This window comes from Seriola lalandi, unplaced genomic scaffold (genome assembly GCF_002814215.2).
Source record: "Seriola lalandi dorsalis isolate HSWRI2012SDOR001 ecotype SW California unplaced genomic scaffold, Sedor1 jcf7180002054570, whole genome shotgun sequence".
NCBI classification, from domain to species: Eukaryota; Metazoa; Chordata; class Actinopteri; order Carangiformes; family Carangidae; genus Seriola; species Seriola lalandi.
In genome coordinates, this window is record NW_019525123.1 from 925887 (window position 1) to 946914 (window position 21028).

Consider the following 21028-nt stretch of genomic DNA (forward strand, 5'->3'; position numbering starts at 1 on the left):
CCCTGAGAGAGGTAACAGGAAAGGCTGGGATTTGTAATCCCTCCTCCTCTTCAGACACTGTCTGTGAAAACTGAATGGTAGAGAAGACATTTGTAGAAAAACTTTTTGTAGCATAGACACCTTCTCTTTTCATCAAAGAAATCACGTACTATTATTTTCTAGTTTGAATACATATTTCCTGCATTCCTCTGTGTGTCCATCTGTCTCCACACATCTGTTTTATGCTCTGTGCGTTCTTTTTTTTTTTTTTTTTTTTTTTTTTTTTTTTTTTGACCTTTTGCCCTTATGTCCATTTGCAGGGCTCCAATATCACAGATACATGCACGGAGATGCTCATGCAGGGCGTCCTGCTGAAGATTTCAGCTGGAAATATACAAGAGAGGATTTTCTTCCTGTTTGACAAGCTCCTGGTCTATTGCAAGAAGAAGAACAGGTGACCCCCCCCCCCCCCTCCCTTTTATTCATTGCTCTGCAGACAAAATCCACAAAGCAGAAGATGAAATCGAAGTCTCATTAGAGTGTGTATTGTTTTAAGCAACAGAATAAAAATATTTTTTATGCAAATTTCTAATTTCCCTTTGTCTCTGTGCTCCTACAGAGCATTTATAAATAATTCACCACATCAGTTACTTTACTATTTTAAAGAAAAGAGAGCAGTGCACTGTGGGGAGCATTTTAGTTTTTTGTGAAGGAGGAGAGAGAAAAGTTATGCAGCAGAGGAGACGTCTTTTTAAATTTCTGGCACTGTGATTAGTCTAGGTGGGGTTATAAACTACCGTCTGCAGACACATCTTTCAGTATACCAAATAATATGACATTTATAACAATCAGTGCAAGTTGAGTCAGGAAACTTTTGCTGATTGTATTGTTGTGCTTCTGCAGGCACAGCCCCTGATGAATAGGCTGCTTTGTAAAAAAAAGTAGTTTCCATTTTTTATTTTCTAGTTTCACACTGAGCTACTGTTGCAGCTGCTAACGTTGCTGCTGCATCCATTGTTTGTGTTTTTGGCAGCTTTTGTTTAACCAGCCACGCTGTCACCTGCTTTGATCAGCTTGTACTGTACGTGCTTGCATGCAGTGTAGTGTCTGCAGGTAGTACATATGAGCACATCCATTCAACGATTAAAAAAAAATATAGAATAATAGAATAAATAGAATGTGTTGCCTTGGCATTAAATTCAATAACTGAATTTGGTTGCATTTTCCTCACTTAATTTGGTTAGTACGTATGGGCAAACATCAGACGAGTATACTGTAATTAGTCTCTCTATAAAATTGGAATGAACTGCTAGTGAGACTAATTGTACTGTAAGTAATAACATGATATGATTTAAATTTGTTGGCTAATTCATGCGGTTGCTTATCTCTGTTCAAGGCGTTTAAAAAACAGCAAGACAGCCACTGAAGGTCCTCGCTACCTGTTCAGAGGGAGAATCAACACCGAGGTGATGGAGGTGGAAAATGTGGATGATGGCACGGGTGAGTTTTACAAACATTTTACTTTGGACAAATAAATGTTTACACAGTTGGATTTTCTGTCTCTCTTTCGTTGCTCGCTGGCTCTCAGGTCCTCCACTTTTTAAAAAAAAAAAATTTTTTTTTTATCTCGGCGCTCCTGGCAGCAGGGCTTAAGAAATATGCTGTAATAACCCACACAGGAAAGTTGACGACGTAGTCCTTGGCCTGAGCTGGTGCGCAACTGTGTGATTTTTATACTTGAATCACCGATGGGGAAAAATAAGATTTACCTATAAACATTTTTTTTTAGACATCTATAGTTACATATCCTTGGGTATGTGTTGCTGCTGGTACCGGGTGAACTCGATCGCTTGTGTCTCTTGGCCTCACATAGCCGCTGATTATCATTTATATTTGTAAAAGCCATCATTTCCTCTCCAGCGGGGCTAGATGGGCAGTAATATTGGGTGTTTTTGGTGAGAGATGGATGGGTTTGGGTCTGGAGAGAGAGAGAGAGAGAGAGGGAGGATAAACACGCAAGGCAGGCGGCGGTGCAGTAACTCGTGGGTGTTCTGCACCACAGGCGGGCGATCTCAATCTGAAATCCAGGGCGACAGGAGTGTTTTAAGCTCAGATTCCTACACAGTGAAAGCACTGCGAACTTTTTTTTTTTTTTTTTTTTCCCAGACACACACTTGCTGCCTGAGGTTTGAAAAACGCCCTCGAGGCGTACCATATAAAGGACACCACACTGTAGATGCTTTTAGACCTGATTGTAATTGATGATTGTAATGGTTTGCTTTTTGTTACACCCTTCGAGGGAGAAAATCAGAGGTCAGCTGGAGAGGCATTTGAAACGTAGGAGAAATCATGCTTGAGATTCAACCAACGGTCAAAAGATCACTTGCATTTGCTGGAGGTTTTGACATTCCTATCATCTGTATATGAGCGTAGGTGGTGAATCACAAGTAGCCGTCGGCTCTCGGGGAGTATTCTGAGGACTGAGTAGTAAATAATGCTGATGGATGGTTCTTCTCCTGCATGTGTGTACCCTCGTTTATCTCATTAAAGGAGAAGAGTGATAATCAATGAAGTACTCAATAAAGAGGCTATGAGAACTGGCTCAGCTGAGAACGATATTCTCAGTAGTTTTATAGTGGATGTTGTTTTTGGCCATTACACCACACACTACTGTATAAAAAAAATCAGTTCATCAGATAAGGTGTTGTCTATTTTTGTCTACTTCCTGCTCTTTCCTGCATGAGCCGTCGTCATTTGGCTCCGTTTTCTCTTAGGCAAAATTATTGGATTTGTGCCTCATGTTATTGCTGCGTTTAATGTGGTAAACCCTCGTTTACTGCGAACCCGACTTCCCAACAACTGTGTTTACAGTGTCATGATCAGTGCGACCACTGATTGATGGCCCTTCCCCTTTCAAACTCGAAAAAAAGTACCCTGAGCCTAAATGAGTCAAAAAAGTCGATTTGCCTCGTTCCACCCCTCGGAGAGGACTTCATGAAAGTAGTGAAGTCAAACTCGCGTCTGAGCTCTCCTCCTCTGCCTTGCAGCTGACTACCACAGCAGCGGGAACATAGTGAACAACGGCTGGAAGATCCACAACACGGCCAAGAACAAGTGGTTCGTCTGCATGGCCAAGACCCCGGAGGAGAAGCAGGAGTGGCTGGAGGCCATCATGAAAGAGAGGGAGCGGAGGAAAAGTAAGAAGGCGTTTTGTTGTCCCTATCAGGGCGGGGGTCGGTTCACTTTTAATATAGGGAAATAGGGAAAACTCATTTCCTTTTTTTACTTTTCTTCTTTTTAACATCGGCCTTGCATTACAACATGATATAATACATGCTATGTATGGGAAGATCAATACCAGGCAACTTAACCTGAATAATTTAAAAAGTGAATAAATCCCAGCCCTGATTAGTATGTGTGATATGCATCTTCTCATCTGCATTTTAGAACAGATTTACATGTTGTCACTGTTGAATTTCCCACAGGGAAAACACATAGTGAAGACGGCATATTTTCTGTGTCTGTTTGTCCTCCTCTGAGATTGTGTACATGATAAACTCTTCATAATGTCAGTCATTAACTCTGCCTTAGACTATAAGCGCAGACACTGAAAGGCACTGCAAATTATCTTGTGAAATTAGGAGACATTAACCTTCTCCAGCTTGTAATTGATGTCACATCCAGTCGAGCTGAGTGCACGATCATTATTGCCATGATACTGACAGGCTTTTTGCGCCCCCCCCCCCCCCCCCCCCCCCCCATGCTGTGTAGGTCTGAGGCTCGGCATGGAGCAGGATACGTGGGTGATGGTGTCAGAGAAGGGAGAGAAGCTCTACCACCTCATGACCAAGGGAAACCTCATTAAGGATCGGAAACGCAAGCTCACCACCTTCCCCAAGTGCTTCCTAGGAAGGTGAGGATCTTGCCGCTAAGATAAACACTTTGGCTCGTCCCGTGAGGAAGCAGCAAAGTGTGGAGTCCTTGTGGTTTCCTCTGTATCACCTCATTGTGAGATTATAACTGTGAGGGAGTGAGTGAGTGTCAAATTGGATCACTGTGACACATAGTTCAATCTGCTTCTGTGTATTTGTACTTTTTCAGATACATGGGTCTTTTTTATCTCATGTAAAATAGGTAGTGAAGCCGTGTACCACGTAAGTGCAGATTAACCGAACACTGTATTTTACTGCGACGGATTTGTAAAGACGGCAGCTGGAGAAGAAGAAAGCGCTGCCGCTTTCTGTTCAGGAGACTGTGTGTTATGTATATCTGCAGCCTCAGTCATGGGAAAATCAAATCCAGCCAGATTTAGCCCATGAATCTTATTTAAGGATTATTGGTGTGGTGTCTGGGGACGGATTGGCCATTGAGTGCCAGTCATAAATCACAGGGAGATATCCCTGTGCGGCTCAGCTGACTGCCCGCTTTCTCCCTCGCCCATGTTAGATTACAATCAACTCTCTGTTGAGGTATCCATGAGGTAACTAACTGCAGAGGACCCTTTAAGCCAGCGGGCAGCTGCGTGCGTGTGTGTGTGTGTGTGTGTGTGTGTGTGTGTGTGTGTGTGTGTGTGTGCGTGTGTGTGGATTTGTGACATGTTCATTATTTTCTAGTGTCCTTGAGTTTTCTCAGTTGAGCCTGGGCACTTTCAATGTTTACTTTTAATGAGTCAAAACATGTCCGTCTACGCTGCATTTGCTGACAGGTGAAAATTTACTGTAAAAGACGCTTTGCTCAAAATCCTATCCTTGAGATATGTTTAGTATGCATGAGTTGATGCCCTCATTTCAGTTTGCTTTCATCACATCAGATGTGGATGTCTTGGTGTCATATATTTTTCCCAGGGTTTAATCCCGTACAAGGAAACACTTCTTAAATTTTAGTTCTGGATTTCCTTCAAGTCTACTTCAGAATCCAGAGCTTAGGGCGCGCGCACTGTAGCTCCAACCAGTGATGTACGTGAGTTCCTGTTTTTCTGTTGCACTAACAACCAGAACCACTTGATCCCCAAACTTCCCACGGTGATAAAATATTCTTTTCATTGAGCCTGAAAGCTTTTTACAGGAAATCTTGATGGGATATTGCACCTCTTGCTCCCCCAAGCTGGGAAAGTGCAGAAACTTGTAACTTCAATTCTTACGTCCATTCTTCACATTCAACACAAGTTAGTCTTTCACAATAATGTGCTTCCCACATTGTAGGCCTATGTGGGAAGCACACAGTGCGAGGCTGAGAAGGTGACAAAGCTGGATCAGGATAATAAAATCTACAGCTGCAGCTGAAGAGCTCTCCATGTTTGAAAATGAAAATTGCATGCGACAGCCAAGAGGCTTTTTATAGAATGATGACACTGTGCAATTTAAAAAGGGTTGGATGTTATTAAAACTGCACTTCTATCCTGACGTTTGAAATCCCATAACAAATTTGTCTTGTAAACGCCCCATCACATTTCACAATGATCCATGTTTTCCATTTGTTTTAAATTGTTACAGAGATGTTTTGACTGGTAATATCACACTGAAAATCACCCTAGCTTAAACAGTCATTTCAAAATCCCTGTTATTTTTAAAATCATGAAGAGAGAAAAAAAACCAACCCCAAAAGTCCAATTGGGCATAGTTGTGGCCAAGTTACATCACATGGTGGTTTGGAATGAGTAGTTACTTTCTCCTTTGGTCCACGCAGACAACACCAGATCCCTTGTGGTCTGGAAGAGGAATGGATCTGTCAGCTAAAAAGATTAAAAGGATCAAACGTTGGTCATATGTAGGCACCTCATTCAGTCTGAAGAGATCATATGGTGAGAAAGCAGCTCAGGGAAGCTCCTTTTTTTTTTTTTTAGAAAGCTATCCCTCCATATACAACTTGGCCCACACCTGGATGACCACTTGTGGGTGAAAAGACATCTCTAGCCCATCTGTACTTCCCCCTGTCTGCGATGATTTTGGAGATGATTACATGTAGGCGTAACTGGTGAATTGGAACCAGCATGGTATGTCTCTGATGAAAGCCACATTGCCTATGGCTTCAACTCAGCCCACTCCCTCCATTGTGAAAGGCTTTGCCTTTATTCTCTTTCTACGCCTCCTTGTTTTCCTTTTTGATTTTTTTTTTTTTTTTTTTAAGGCCAAGAGCTATTTCTGGGTCTCAAACTCCTCCCCTTTAAATGGTACAATCGTATTTGTGGCTTGGTTCCTGCGACAGTGTAATTCATCAATGGAACTGTCTGTGACAGCCTCCTTGCTTGCAGTTACCTTCCCATTTTAAACCGAAAAACAAAAAGAGTCAGAGTATTTGTCTTTTCTACATATGACGGACGAGAGTGTCAGCTGTTGTGATAGATGTTAATGAAAAGCCCTTCAGGAGTTCAATGAAAAGGTTAGACATCCTGTAAGAGACGCCCTTTGCCTTTGTCAGCTTCTGCTTTCTTTTCGACATCACTTGGGATATACCTTTTACTCACTTAAGCAGAATTGAATAAAGAAACTGCATGTACAGGTATACAGCATTTTGTACATAGTACTAGGAGACAAATTGATCAGTTAATATACTTTACTGATATTGTACAAAAGAAGATATTGTCTGGAATTTGATCGTCTTAATGAGACATTTCTTTCTGCCAGAGTTAAATGAGAAGATCGGTACCACTCATGTCAGTGCGCTAAATATCAAGCTACAGTCAGCAGCCAGCTAGCATAGCCTAGCATAAAGACTGGAAACAGGAGGGAATGGCTAGTAGGCTACTGTAGCATGGCTTCATCCACAGGTAATAAAGTCCACTTTCCTTCACCTCGTTTGTTTAGTCCGCGCAAAAATGAGTCTAAAAGCAAGTTGCGGTTTTACAGTCACATTCAGCTGCAGACAGGCGAGCTACGTAAGACTCACTAGGTAAGAACGCTTCTGTTTTTGTGCTAATTATACAAAACGAGATGTAACGTGTTATATAATGAGCTTTAGAGGTGCTAGCGAGCATGTTTTACCTGTTGGACGTAACAGGTCTGGATGTTTCCAGCCGTTAAGCTAGGCTAAATAAAACAGCTACTGGCTGAAGTTTCATATTTGGCAGACAGTATGTGAGTGGTATCAATATTCTCATCTAACTGTGTGTAAGGAAGTGACTATACACATCATATGAAATGTCAAATTAATGCTTTAAGTCTCCTTCCCCTGGTCTTAACTGAAAACTTGATTTCCAATTTTGTGTATTTCTCTATGACATTAAATATTCTTCACAGAATTTAAGAAAAAAATCTAAAAATAGAGCCATAAATTCTACGTATTCAGACTTTCATAGTCAAAAACTCAGCTAATCTGCTTCATCAGGAATGTCTTCATGTCATAATTGGATTCAAATATTGTTTATAACCCTGATGACAACACCATTTTCCAACTTTCCAAACCGGTGAGGGTAGAAGACATACACGCACATACAGAAATCTCTCATGTGAAATAACCTGCTCATAGTAGAAAGCTGGTTGACAAAATGGGGGTGCATGATTTGGTCAATTTCTTCCAGCTCCACATGTTGATTTCAATTGCTTGAAACTGTTTATTGCGTATGTGACCCTAATCTGCTTGAGGCCATGAGAACTCTAGCCAAAACTTTCAGGGTGTTTTTGCTCTCATGGTTAAGAGGTTGACAATTTGACATTGTTATAGACTTGTGTTTTCCCCCTGTGGTCTGTTGTGGAGAGAAAAAGACTTCAAGGATGAGTGGTTAAAGAGTGTTAGATGTTGGAGGTGGGGTGTTTTGGTCAGTTGTTTCTCTGAAAACTTTTCTAAATTCTCCTGTTGGCTTTTTCGCTGACACCCGGCCGCCTCCATCCATGGCCTGGAAGTGAATTCCACAGAATTCCAATGGTACCGCTGGTCGTGTTTGTTTGGCTTTTGTGGGGAGACAGGACATTGAGGATGTAATCTGATAAGCTACTGTTACTCTGCCTGTTATCCCTCTTCACTCCTCTCTCTCTCTTTCTTGCTTTTGTCTTCTCTCTGTCTCTCTCTCTCTCTCTCTCTCTCTCTCTCCCTCAATCTGTCTCTCTAGGAGTCCCTAAATTATGGAGAATTATCCCATTTAGCTCATTTGGGCCATCAGAAGATTGGATGCTGTTTGTTGATTCTGTGGTTGATTTGTTTCCTCTTCCCAGTTGTAAATGATGCGGCACAAAAAATGATTGTGCATTATCCATCAAGAACTTCCCAAGATCCAATTAAACCTTTCACATTTGATAGTGTTACAATCTATTTCTAAAACAAATAAAGTTAAACTAGACAAGACACACCAACTAAAGCCTGCTGGTTGTTTTAACAAACACATTTGGCCCTCAACAGTAAATAAATCATTCATCTTTTACAAGATAGTGTTTGTTGCCGTAGTTGCATCAATTGCAAGTAAATGTTTGTTGTAACTTGTAAAGACTCTTTGGAATGAAGGCGATGGCCGACACTTTTTACCCATTACCCATTTTCAGATTATCAAGGGTAAATTCAGAGCTCTCTCTATTGATCACACACATTCTCCTTTTAAGGGGTGATGGGATTTCCTCATGGGATTGTATTTGTGTTATTCCTGTGCGAGGATGTTGTCTTCTTATTCCAGTGTTTGTGTGTCTCCCCAGTGAGTTTGTGTCTTGGCTGATGGAAATTGGTGAGACAGGCAACCCAGAGGAAGGGGTTCACCTGGGTCAAGCTCTGCTGGAGAACGGCATCATCCACCATGGTTAGCTCTCGCAAACACCCCCCCACCCCACCCCCCCCATTCAGACCAGCTTTATCATCCTTTGCTCCTCCATATCTAAAAATTTACCACAATCTAATATACTTTGTGCTGCATGGTGTAGAGCACGCCATTGCCTGACCTAACCACTAACCATATCCAATGACTGTTTCTCATTCAACATGCAGTTTCACAATACTTTCACTCCCTGGCTGGATCCTTCAATGTAGATGGAGCTGTCTTATTTATGTCTTAGCAGGTGTCCCATTTAAACAGTCCCTAGACACAGTGTTTAGGTAAGGGATTATAAATATTAATCTCTTCTTGCCGTAGTGTTTGTGTAATATTTGCTCACTGGCTGTCCTGTGGCTTTTGGTAACAAGTGCGTTTAGTGCATGAGGCTTAAGCTGGCTAAAGCTTTGCATTCACACTAAATGGTGCGTACTGCTGTGCATGTATTTTTTTTTTTTTCCTCAAAAGAGTAGGGCCCCAAGCCAAGTTGTATCTTAAATCACTCGGGGGGGTGCTTTATTGCTTCCTCACAGAGAAATGAGATTGGGCTTTAGAGCTGCTCCTGACAGAGAGGAATAACTCCGAGCCCCACTGAGCTCTCTCACAGTGCAGTAAGAATTCCCAATGTGAAAAACGATGGAATATCTTTTCATGAAAAAAACCTTTTAATGGAACCTGCACGGCTGCAGCCAAGAATACAGAGCCAGCTGCTATTGCTGTAGATAGGAGTGTCTTCGACAAAGTCCCCTAAAGCAAGAGGAGCAGGGAGCTCTGAGCAGCTCTGTTATCTGTGACCACTCAGTATGAGGTTTGAGTCTTCCTCGTGTCTGGAAACCTTGTTTCTCCGTGGCAGCCCTGCTTGACTTGAATATGTTTTTATAAACTTCTTACACTTTCAAATTTGAAGCAAGACGAATAATGCCCCTAAAGGCTCTGAGACTTTTTCATTTTGTTTCTTATTTCATTTGGGCGCATGTCCTTTTCAGAAACCTGCTCGTGTTTTGTATTGCATTTTTAGTCACAGACAAACACCAGTTCAAACCTGAGCCTGTGCTGTACCGCTTTCGCTACGACGACGGCACCTACCACCCCAGAAGTGACATGCACGATGTCATATCAAAGGTAGAGCCTCGGAGACTCATTTAATCAAAATCGCAATTTTACACACCCGTCACTGAAATAACCCAAGTCCTCGCTCTTGTTTTTCTCAGGGTGTTCGACTCTTCTGCCGACTTCACAGCCTTTTCACCCCTGTCATCAGGTAAGCAGCCATTTTCTTTTCCACTCCATTGCAACCCAGCCAGGTGGGGCTCCGGTAGCTTAGTGTCTGGCTCTTGCTCCTAAAAATAACTCCACGCTGCCAGAGTGGAGGAGAGAAATATCATGATGAACTATGAGCTCATTGTTTTTAAAGAGAAACTGACTTGGAAGGAGTAGGCACAGATGGGGATGGAGTGGAGCAGGGCCCTGTGGGTGATCGAGCTTGGCAGGTTTTATCTGCCCGGTCTCAAAACACAGATGTGGTGAAGCAGATTGAGTGCATCAGATGTTTCAAGTAGTCTGGGTACTTGTGGGATACAGATAAATGGCTAACATTGTGACAAATCTCTCTTGGTGCTTCTTTAATAATGCATTGAATCAGGATGTATATATCAAATCTCATTCTCGACCTTGGACATAGTTAAAGTTGTATTAGTAAATGATCCTAACTCAAGGTCCACTTATTGTTCATCCCTCCCCAGCCGCATCCCCAAATTCATTCTCGACCATCTGTACAGCATGACTTGTCCTTTCACAAGATTTTTTTTGGTGCTTTCAACCCATCGCATAGTCTTCATCAGCATTAAAGTTTATTCTTGACTATCTAACTAGTTCTTTGACAAAACAATTCCCCTTAAAGGTACTCTTACTAGCTTTTTCTGGAGCTTTTGGCTCATCTCATGGTCCTTATCAGCACTGTGGCTGACCTTGAATTTAAACCAGCATGGATGAGAAGTCCCAAAAATGATATGGATGAAATTTAAACACCTACTGAGCTTGAGCTTGTATGTCCATAGATCAATCATTATGAAAACTAAGCAAACAATTATCTGATGAAGACTTTAAGTGGTTGTAAATTGTGATTGGTTTGTCAAAGCAAGTGAACCATTTTTTGTACTTTCTGCTCTTTCTAAATTCAAACATTGCATTTTATTGGGGCCATTCACTTAAAATACATTGGTCTTATATATTTCACTGAATGTGACTGGCAGCACATTGATCCCGTGCCATGAAAGGCCTGACACAGAGTCGAGCTGTCGGAGGCAAACTTTAATTCCAATTCTTCAACCAGCAACATGATGCAAAACAGCAGTTTTGACATGTGAAAATCAGTTTTGGTTTGGTTTCAAGCTTTCATGGCTGAAATTGGTGTGCGTCTGCTGTGCAACTATCTGATGTTAAGATATACACTTGGAATGACAAAAGGATATTTGTAGCAAGGCAATCCCAAAGTATCCTAAAGTCAGTAATTAGTGTAAACATGTGAAAGCAGAAACATCAAACATGCCCATTAAATAGTCTCTTAAACTCAAATGTAAAACAGGTGGGGGTTTTTTATTTATTTTTTTTATTTTTTCCAGAGCAATTTTGGCACATGTAATGAAACATCTCTTTGTCTGACAGAGTTAGAAGTGGAGCAATCTCATTTTATTAGAGTAATTTGATGCATGCTTTGGTTTTCGGTGGTGTTGTTCTAAATTCCATTTGAATAGTGTTTGAGGTGGAGGCTGCTAATGTGTTTTACCGCAAAGCACCGCATTAAGGTTGCCTGTTTATGCTGGATTTCAAATGCCCTGAAGAAAAGCTTTAATTTCACACCAATAAAACTGTGCCATAGCTGGAAGGGGCACGCTGATCCTGAATGTATTCCAGTATAGAAGCTTCTCTGTATTTGTGTTTGATCCAACTACCAAAAAAAGGCCTAAAGGGTGAGGATGTGAGTGTGTGTCAGCATTCAGTCTGCTGGTGCCTGTGTGGAAGCCAAACCTCTTGACGTAAAAACTCTTGGTCGTGTTAGCACTAGAGTTGTGTGTGTGTCGCTAAGGCAAGCAGATCTGTGCAGTGCGTTCTCACTGAGATCCCGGTACAATGCATCACAGGGCCTGGGAATGCCAGAGTTTAATTGGAGCAATCAGCCCCTGCCTAATTAGGTGGAATTTCCTGGCAGAGCGAGAGACATGACGCAAAAGAGGGAGCGTACGCTGCACCCCCACGCAGCTTCTGTTCCCCCATTCACATCCCTGTTTTCCTCACAAGACAGCTGTGAGTCCTTCAAACAGGGTGATCTGATTGTGCAGTTTGAATTGTGCACTGTAGGCTCACACTATCCACACACAGCTGCACACTTTAAATATGTAATGAGAAGAATTTTTCAGTGCGTGGAGAGGCTGCAAACCCACAAATTACAGCGAAGGTCACTCATAAATGATCTTCATGCAGAATGGAAAAGCTGGCATTTCAGTTCAGCGTCTGAGAAATATTGATCAGTTTTCTTCATTATGCTGATGAGTCCCCAGGAAACTCAATATTTATGGATATATGTGTAAGATTTTCAAAGTAACTAATGATATGCTGAAGTGTACTTGAGTAGTTCATCAGGACTGAAAGCAGTTGATTAAATCTCGAAACTTTCATCATCCTCTGTATAATATATTCCAAAAAATGCTTTGAAAATACGACATTTTCCTTCATCATCCATTTACCCGTCTCAAAATGTCAAGGGAAACTTTCTTCTTTGGACAGAAAGTTAAAAACCAGCTCTCTGACCTTTTCCTCTGTTACTCGTCAAGCTGCTGTTTCCTCATGCTGGACATATGGCTGCCCAATGGCCCACTGTTTACCCCCTATTTTTCACTCTGACAGCCTCACTGTGCACCAGCCGCTGTAGCCCCAATCTCCCTGGCTCTAGTTTACCGTTCAAGGGAACAACAGGATGCCTCTTGCTTCTTCCGGTTGATTGGTTTTATGCATGGCACGCCAGGGTAACGTGCCTCACCGGCTGATATCAGCACTACAGTCCCCAACAGAGACCCACACAGCCTGTCAAATGCAGTTACGCAACAGAGTCCTCCATTGTGGAGGAAACAGGGCAGCGTTTGACCTCTCACGCTTCACATTCTGAATAGCTCTAGACAGCTGAGATTGGACTTTAACTTGGCCCACATGTCATGTTTGACTTGTCTGAACTCTGTGTGTGCAGGACAGGCGTGTGTGTGCGCGGTTGTATCTGTGTGAGTGTTTGCATGTGGTGGAAGTGGCAGAGCGGTGGAAGTCGTGGTGGTTCTGGACTTTCCCGGCCCACAGCTCAGCCCCTGCGCGTTCCCCGGGGAGGCCCCTGTGTTCATGGGAAAGTCACGGCTCTATTTCAGACGGCATTCTCGCTGTCTGGCGAAGTGCGGCTGTGTGAGTAACACTGAGAACAGCAACACCAGACTGACATGGGGCACCCCAGGGCCAAACACTGCTGGGGTCGTTACCAGCCTTGCTTGGAGGAATGCTGTTTTGCTGTCACCAACTGTCAGAAACTCACTTAGATTTATGGTGCAACTGCCAGTGCTTAAAGAGTGACCACGCCTTGCTGACAGTGGAAATTATTAGTCCTCTTTTAGGCATTGTGTTTATATAGACCAAGCAATTACTGCTCTACATGTTCACCGTCTGGGTTTATTATGAATCACACAGTTGAATAGTAGCATGACACAATCCGAGTGTAAAGGAGCTAAAGCAGTTTTGCTGTCGCTACATAGCCAACGTTAGCATAGTGACCATGGTATTGAAAACTGACGATACAGGACAAGCGGACCAGAGCTAGCCGGTTAGCATGCAAACTTCAGTAGAAGAAAAGAAGTGACAGAAACGGAAGTAAAACAGTAGGGTTGCTTTACAGCGCCAGAGACACCTCTTGGCGAGTAAAAGAATGATGTTTGATGCTGAACTTGCAATGTTTGTTCTAGACAGGAAAGTAAACAGCTGTTAATGCTAACGTTGGCGATGTAGCAATAGCAAAACTTATAAAAGGCTCCTTTTTAAAGGTAGAACATAGTTTTCCTAATCCTTCTCATGTTTTCTACTCTGCTTCCCATCCAGGGATAAGGACTACCATTTGAGGACCTACAAATCAGTGGTGATGGCCAACAAACTGATAGACTGGCTTATTGCACAGGTAAGCCCTAAAACTCCTTCATCCATTGAGGCATTCATCAGCTTCATCCAGCGTTGTTTATAAAAAATTTTTGCCCAAATAGATGTTTCCAAGGAAACTGTAATTCAAAAAGTTCCAAAACTAGCTTTGCACATTTTTCTAAAGAAATACATTACTTGAAAATCATCAGTTCAGTTCTTAAATATATAAGTTTTTCATATGTTTGCTATATTATATATCAATACTAGATTGTGATAATCAGTAATATTGTGATTTTGATTTCATTCACACATATTTTTCTAAATCACCCACATTGGTTTCTGAGCCTATTGAAAACACATTTGCTGCCCTACAGCAAGACAGAGGGGTTGAGAAAAGGTGGGAGTGAAAGATGCAAGTGGCTATTGTCATAACAGCGGGGTTGGTGCAGATGTGCTACAGAGGAAAGAAAGTGAGACAACAAAGCGTTTCTGGCCATCAGACTTGAGGCTCAGCGGAGCAAAAGGAAACGAAGAGAGAAAAGCAGAATTGATTTGACAGCTAAGCTTTATTGACTTTGACAGGAAGCTTTGAGGTTGACAGATTGATAGTCCTGTCCAGGATGACAACAAAGAAATGAAACGTATACGGCGACCACCGCAGAATCAATGGCAGACATCACATCTTTGTGTGCATGTAAATGTGTGTGTGTGTGTGTGTGTGTGTGTGTGTGTGTGTGTGTGTGCGTGCGTGCGTGCGTGCGTGCGTGCGTGCGTGCGTGCGTGCGTGCGTGCGTGTGTGTGAGTGTGGTAGTCCACATGAATGTTTCCGACCCAGACAAGCAGGAGAGCTCTTACTCCTTCAGCGAGACTTCAAGAGCTGTCACACTTTGCTGTGCAGACATGATTTTGGCTGTGTTTAAGATGGAGTGTGGAGGAGAGTGGAGTGGCTCTGTTGGCCTCAGGGCTTTTGGATGCAGGAACAAAGGGGGGTGTGAGTGTGACATTTTGCCTGTTCTCTAAACACACAATGTTCTTTGTTTTGTTTGTCTTTCTACTTCATTTTCTCCCATCGTCTTTTGCTTATTTTTTTCCCTTTACTTGTTTACTCCATCCACTCTTTGTTTCATCTGTCTACATTCTCCTCTGTGTCCGCTCCCTCTCTCTTTTCTCTGTGTCTTTTGGTGCAGGGGGACTGCCGAACGAGGGAGGAAGCATTGATCCTGGGGGTGGAGCTGTGCGACAATGGCTTCATGCATCACGGTACAGCGCTTTTCACTGCTGAGGATTTCAGCAGACCAAAAAAAGTTCTGATCATGCTGTGCACAAACCGTGGAATCCTCTCCATCACTGACTAAATGAGAGTCGAATGCTTTGGAGAAACCACGCAGAGGGCGCCTGGCATTTAGCATCCTGTTTTAGAACACCACCACTCTTGTTCTCTTTCCATTTCTACTTATAATCCCTTTGACACGCTACAGGAATAGAACTTTTTCCAATCCAGTAATGAATTTGTATGTGTGCATGTGTGTGCGCGCGAGCGAGCATGTGTGTGTGCGCGTGCGTGTGTGTGTGTGTGTGTGTGTGTGTGTGTGTGTGCGTGTGTGTGTGTGTGTGCGGTTAGGGCAATGGCTGTATTCATGCATACTATCATTAACTTCATGCATACTTGTGCGGATATGACTTAACTGACCGAGTGCAGGGTAGATGCATGGTTTGCTTTAGCTGTGAGAACTTGGCATATAATGCATGGGTGTTTGCAAGTTTAAGTGCAAAACTGTCAGTAGCCATGGTTACAGTTTGTTTATGAGAGTCAGACTTGTTTTTAACTCCGCGCTCCCCTCGTGCCAAAGTCCACATCATACACGCTACAGTATGAGTCACAGCGTGCCTCCTCGTACCCCCATGACGTAACCATTCAAACTACCCACAGTTCAACCCTCACACTACAAATTACCAGCACATCTATAGAACATAACAGTCCCAGCCATCAAACTTCCTTTTGCTTCCACAGCCTACAGGGTAATTTTGCCATTCGTGCCAGTAAGTTATTTGGCCTGACGATGTAGCTATTAAAACTATTGGCGCTAGATCTGATCTTGAGGGGAATGAAATGAGGGAATGTTAGAAGGAAACGTTTTTCCCCTCAGGGCTATTTTTCGTTTCAAAATTAAAGTCTTGGTGAAGGCGTTATGTTGCTGTGGAGACCGGGTTCACTCAAAAGTGATATTTTACCATAAAAGTGGGGTCTCCCTCTCTCTCACGGTGTTTTTTTTTGTGTGCATGTGCTTGGGCATGTCACATCATTACTGCCACGATTAGACATCTTTAAACCTCTCAACTTACTGCAAACTGCTTTATTTCTACATTATCTACCTCTGCACAGCACCAGACACTGATATTGGAAGTGTTAACAGTTTGCACATATTCTTCCTTTGCCCAAAAATAGAAGAGCAACAGTAAAAGAGTCAAGTTTTCAATGAACGAACAGTAGACAGCCTGGGTCATTGAAGTAGAACAGTCGTCTTAAAGGACCCTTAATGATACTGAATGTTTTAGTCCAATTGCTGCAAATCACATACTGTACCATACTGGTTTGCAAACCATGTTTCTGTATTTTAGAAATTTTAATGCATTTTCCACTCTACTAAGCATACCCTGGTTTCTATGAATATCTATTTACCAATTTGTCAAGTCTGCAGAATTTTTTTCAGAGTTACATAATAGTTTTGAGGTAATGCAGTGCATGTATTTTAAATCTGCTCTCAAACTGCATTGCCATGAGAAAGATAACATAACCTTCACAAAAGTAAACTTGATATTGCGCTGTTATGGATTGCAGAAATGTCATTGTCATTGTCTCATTGATTTTCATACTGTCTGGAAATGAATGGAATGGTACAGAAACTAAATTCAAAAATATAAGACAGTATATAACAGTATAGCATGCATTTGAAAATTGGCAGCAAACGTGCACGTGATCTGTTGTTCCTATTCAGTCGTTTGTCTGTTTATTTACATTCATGACTTTGTTGTCACCGCCCTCAGTGTTGGAAAAGAGTGAATTCAAAGATGAGCCCTTGCTGTTTCGTTTCTTTGCTGACGAGGAGATGGAGGGCTCCAACACCAAACACAAACCCATGAAGCACGACCTTAAAATAGTGGAGAATGTCATCTCCAAGTCTCTCCTGGTGAGTCCTCACTCGCAGTACTCCTTGGTGGCTTATTGATTCATTAGCCCTCAGTCTGTCTAATATGCTATGACTTTGCTATATTGTCTGCGCAACTCCAAAGGAATCCAAAGGCACACTAAATCATTTTCGAAACACATGGCTGCGAGGAAGGAAAAGTCATAACACTGCAAAAGTCCATTTTATACCTCAGTAAGCACTCTTTTCAGAGGAGTGAGCAAATACTACCGTAGCTGCTATCTCTGTGTGCCAGTATCTGCGCCTGGTGTATGTGTTTGTGCTCTGTGAGAATGGTCTCGGTCGGCTGGTCACGGATTTTTCTGATGGGAGACGTGTCATTTTTTCCAGATAAGGCCCAGCGATGGAGGCTATGGCTTCACCCTGGAAGAGAGGAACAGAGTCCCCATCATCAAATCGGTGGAGAAGGGCTCCCCAGCTGAGGTGAAAACACACATTCACACACATATTCACATGGATCCATACACTATATATGAAAAGCCCCAGTATTAAAGTATGTGAAAACCACTCTTACTCTTTGAGGAATTAATATGGCTTGACTGTAACACTCTTCCAGGTATTCCTGAACTAGTATTAGTTTCCAGTTGCACCAGAGAGTGGCACAGAGAAAGCACATAGTTGGTGCTGGAGAGTTGGCGAAGTGACTATAGACACAAGTTTAATTTTGTAAAGTAAAGTTTTTGCTAGATGTGCATCCAATAGTCTCTTTTTGTTCATGTTAAAAGAAGAAAGCTCTATTTATTTTTGCTTGCAAGGCACAGCAGCAGCAGGATGAAATTGGGTGCAACACTACAAAAGTCAATTGCAAAAAAACTGCTTGTGTCACCAAAGTTGAACTGCATGTTAAAGCATCTTGCATGTTTCCTTTGTCTCAAGCAAATCCATTGAGCGCAGCAATTTTATTGCGTTGATTGATTTCCAAAATGAAAATGTTATTAACTCTGCCGGAACCAAGTCCTCACTAAATGGATTTACATATTGTACAGTGAATAGTAAGTCCATGTAATCTCCGCTGTAACATGGTAGGGCTCAGGCTCCACGGGTGGTTTTGGCTTCATGGTGGTTCAGTGTATCCTCTTTGTAATTCAGCATCATTCTGCTGTATTCGATTTTGTTTCCCTGCAAATAATTCTGCAAAGCTGCGATGCCTTCACGGCAGACGAACGCCAGTCAGCAGAGGCCTCTGTTGTTAAAATGCGGTTCAATCATCAGTCATGAATAATAAAAAAAAACCTCCTCACTGTTTGCTCCGAAAGCTAAACCTGCTCCATAGTGATGGACGCTGATGCCAACATTAGGAGCATTTTCCTGCAGAAGTAGAGCGCATTAAAGGGACGCCACGTTTTTTGAGGTCTCCTTTGGTGTTCAGCTTTGATCTGCTAGATGAAAATGGGACGGAGGAGTTTGAAGGCAAATGTGATCACTCTGAGCGCATGACCCATAATTCCCTCCAGCCCTCATCTAGCACTTGGAAGGTCTGGATCGCATAGAGACTCGCATTGTGTGCGTTAGCTTTTAAATATTCAATATGAAATCCACAACAGGATCCAGCTGCACACTCGTAGCTGTTGTTTTCAATGACTGGGAGTGTGTACGCTCTTCTGTGTCATATATTGAAATCCTTGGGGGATATTGGTTTTCTTCTACAAGTTGAAGCTCTAAAACGGCATACACCAAGCATTCTGTTTTATGTTAAAACCTAACCTTGACAATACTGTTTCTATAATCCTACTATTCTCTACTACATGTTATTGTAAGATGGCTGGCCTGGAGGTGGGAAAGAAGTTGTTTGCCATAAATGGAGACCTGGTGTTCCTCAGGCCTTTCCCTGAAATAGAAGCTCTCCTCAGGCAATGTTTCAACAGCAAGGGACCCCTCAGGGTGCTGGTCAGCACCAAGCCAAGAGAGTAAGTGTATTCGCAGGTACTGTCAAACGTTTTATAATCGGCTGCATTCATCAGCGTGATGCATTGCCTTTCCTCTCGTCTTGTGTGAAGGACGGTAAAGATCCCAGACTCGGCTGATGGGCTAGGGTTCCAGATCCGAGGCTTTGGTCCATCTGTGGTCCATGCTGTTGGGAGAGGTAAGAGATCGCCGTCTCCACCGCTTGAGCTGTCTGGCTTCATCAGCTAAAATCTTCACATCATCTCTCTGTTATTGTGGCACAGCTGGCGGGCAGCTGCCACACCAGTCTGTGGGGGTGTGCGTGACTTGGCCACAGGAGGCCAACCCCCCCCCCGCTCTTCATGTGGCTCAGCTGGTTGGTTAATGGTTCTCCCAGAACTGTGAATTAACTGGTTATCAGTCATTTTCCACATCACAATGATTGCCATGTACCTGCTCACAGTTCAATTCCTCTGTGTGATGGAGAAGCGGTCTGCAAATTTTTTTCTGGATCCAAATTCATCAGAGCCCCTCTTTCCCTCCTGTTACCTAACACAGCATGTTTAGTAGCACTGCTATCAGGGGCTGGCACAAGATATGGTACAATCAAAAAAACAATCCATGGCCTTATCTGGCTGTTCTCAGGGGAATTGAAACTTGTTTTTCTCCCTTAAGCAATCTAAGTGGGATAGCAGGGTAGAATTGCGCTGGATATGTGCCTTCATGTGTGCAAGTGAGCTTGTGTGTGTCTGTGCATGTGTTAGCTTCATGGTGTGGTTGCCTGGGAACCTGTGTGTCTAAGTAGATGCTCTGCCACCCCCCTCCCCCACCCCCCCGGGACAGAGCTGATGATGTAGGAGTTGTCTAATCCCTTGGGTTGTCATAACACCTGCTGTCCCCTGGTGTCTGGGGTCAACAGGAGCAGGTAAAGCCAATTAGTGACAGAGGAACTGAGAGTAGGAAGAGGTAAGACAGAGGTATGAAGCAGTTGAACAGATAACTTCATCATCAAATGAAATCCAGGCGACTGTTCGCTGTATTGTCATCGTTTTATATTGGCACTTTTTTCGGTCAGTCTACCACTTTGATTGCCCTGAAATTTTATCCTGACATTCATGGTGCCCAGAGGTTGAACCCTAAAGACTTTGGGATCCCCTGACTTTTCATCTAATGCCACCACGAGTGGTGTAGTTTTGCGTAAAATGTCTCCAAGACTATTTGATAGAATTGTCACGAAATTTAGTTCATCATCAGTGGTAATCATCAATGTTACCATTCTAATACTATAGTAGCATTTAGCTCAAGGACAGCTTCATAGAGCTTCTACCTCTGCTGTAGACTTGTTCCATATTTAGCAGTAATAACTATACCTCTATTTTTGTATTTAATATAAAAACATGCTGTTTCTGTAAATATGTAATTAAATATAAAAGTATTTTCAACTAAGATATGAAGTGGATAAAGCTGTTATGTTATATCAGCCTGTAATAGGAAATCAAAAATAGAGATACACAAAGAGTTAGAGTTCTGTATCTTTGTGTTCCACAGCAGTAGAGCCAATATGATGGCTCTACTGCTGTGGAACGTGTGTTTGTCTGTAGCCTGTTTTTCTGTTCTAGTACTGTGGACCTGTCTGTTGGTATATTCTTTCTAACTCTTCTTTCTAACTCTAATGACTCAGCTAGAAACTGCAGCTGAGTCATTGTATTCTTACAATACTTGGGTCAGTGGAATACAGATTCTTTATATTGCAAAGTAAGGTATTCATGGTTTAAGGCACTATGAAAACAAATGGTAGGAATATTTAGTCTGCCATGTACTTCCTTCAGATAGCTGTAAACCATGAGATTCTCTTAGGGTTTGAATCACGGCCCTCAGAGAGGCCCTCGTCTACCTCAGATAAACAACTTCCCTCCTCTTAAGCTCGCCCTCACACTCCTGAGATGCCAAAACAGGAAACAAAGTTGTAAATACAAAGAAGAGGGGAGAAAAAAAGAGAGGAATGTTGTTCATTCCAATTTTGTGTACAGGATGTGGAAGATGCATCAGTTTTTTTTTTTTGTTGTGG

The 21028-nt window shown here is 42.5% G+C and overlaps 1 protein-coding gene across 1 annotated transcript in view; it reads left to right on the forward strand.

Annotated features, from left to right (window-relative positions):
* prex2 (phosphatidylinositol-3,4,5-trisphosphate-dependent Rac exchange factor 2) overlaps positions 1 to 21028 on the forward strand; it is an 89756-nt gene that overhangs the window by 25338 nt on the left and 43390 nt on the right. Inside the window, exons 7-19 of the mRNA XM_023416905.2 lie at positions 300 to 433; positions 1376 to 1479; positions 3027 to 3176; positions 3751 to 3892; positions 8598 to 8698; positions 9726 to 9829; positions 9919 to 9968; positions 13835 to 13910; positions 15058 to 15130; positions 16916 to 17058; positions 17407 to 17499; positions 18835 to 18983; positions 19074 to 19159. Of these exons, the coding sequence (XP_023272673.1) occupies positions 300 to 433; positions 1376 to 1479; positions 3027 to 3176; positions 3751 to 3892; positions 8598 to 8698; positions 9726 to 9829; positions 9919 to 9968; positions 13835 to 13910; positions 15058 to 15130; positions 16916 to 17058; positions 17407 to 17499; positions 18835 to 18983; positions 19074 to 19159 (1405 nt within the window). The remainder of the gene's footprint in view (positions 1 to 299; positions 434 to 1375; positions 1480 to 3026; positions 3177 to 3750; positions 3893 to 8597; positions 8699 to 9725; positions 9830 to 9918; positions 9969 to 13834; positions 13911 to 15057; positions 15131 to 16915; positions 17059 to 17406; positions 17500 to 18834; positions 18984 to 19073; positions 19160 to 21028) is intronic.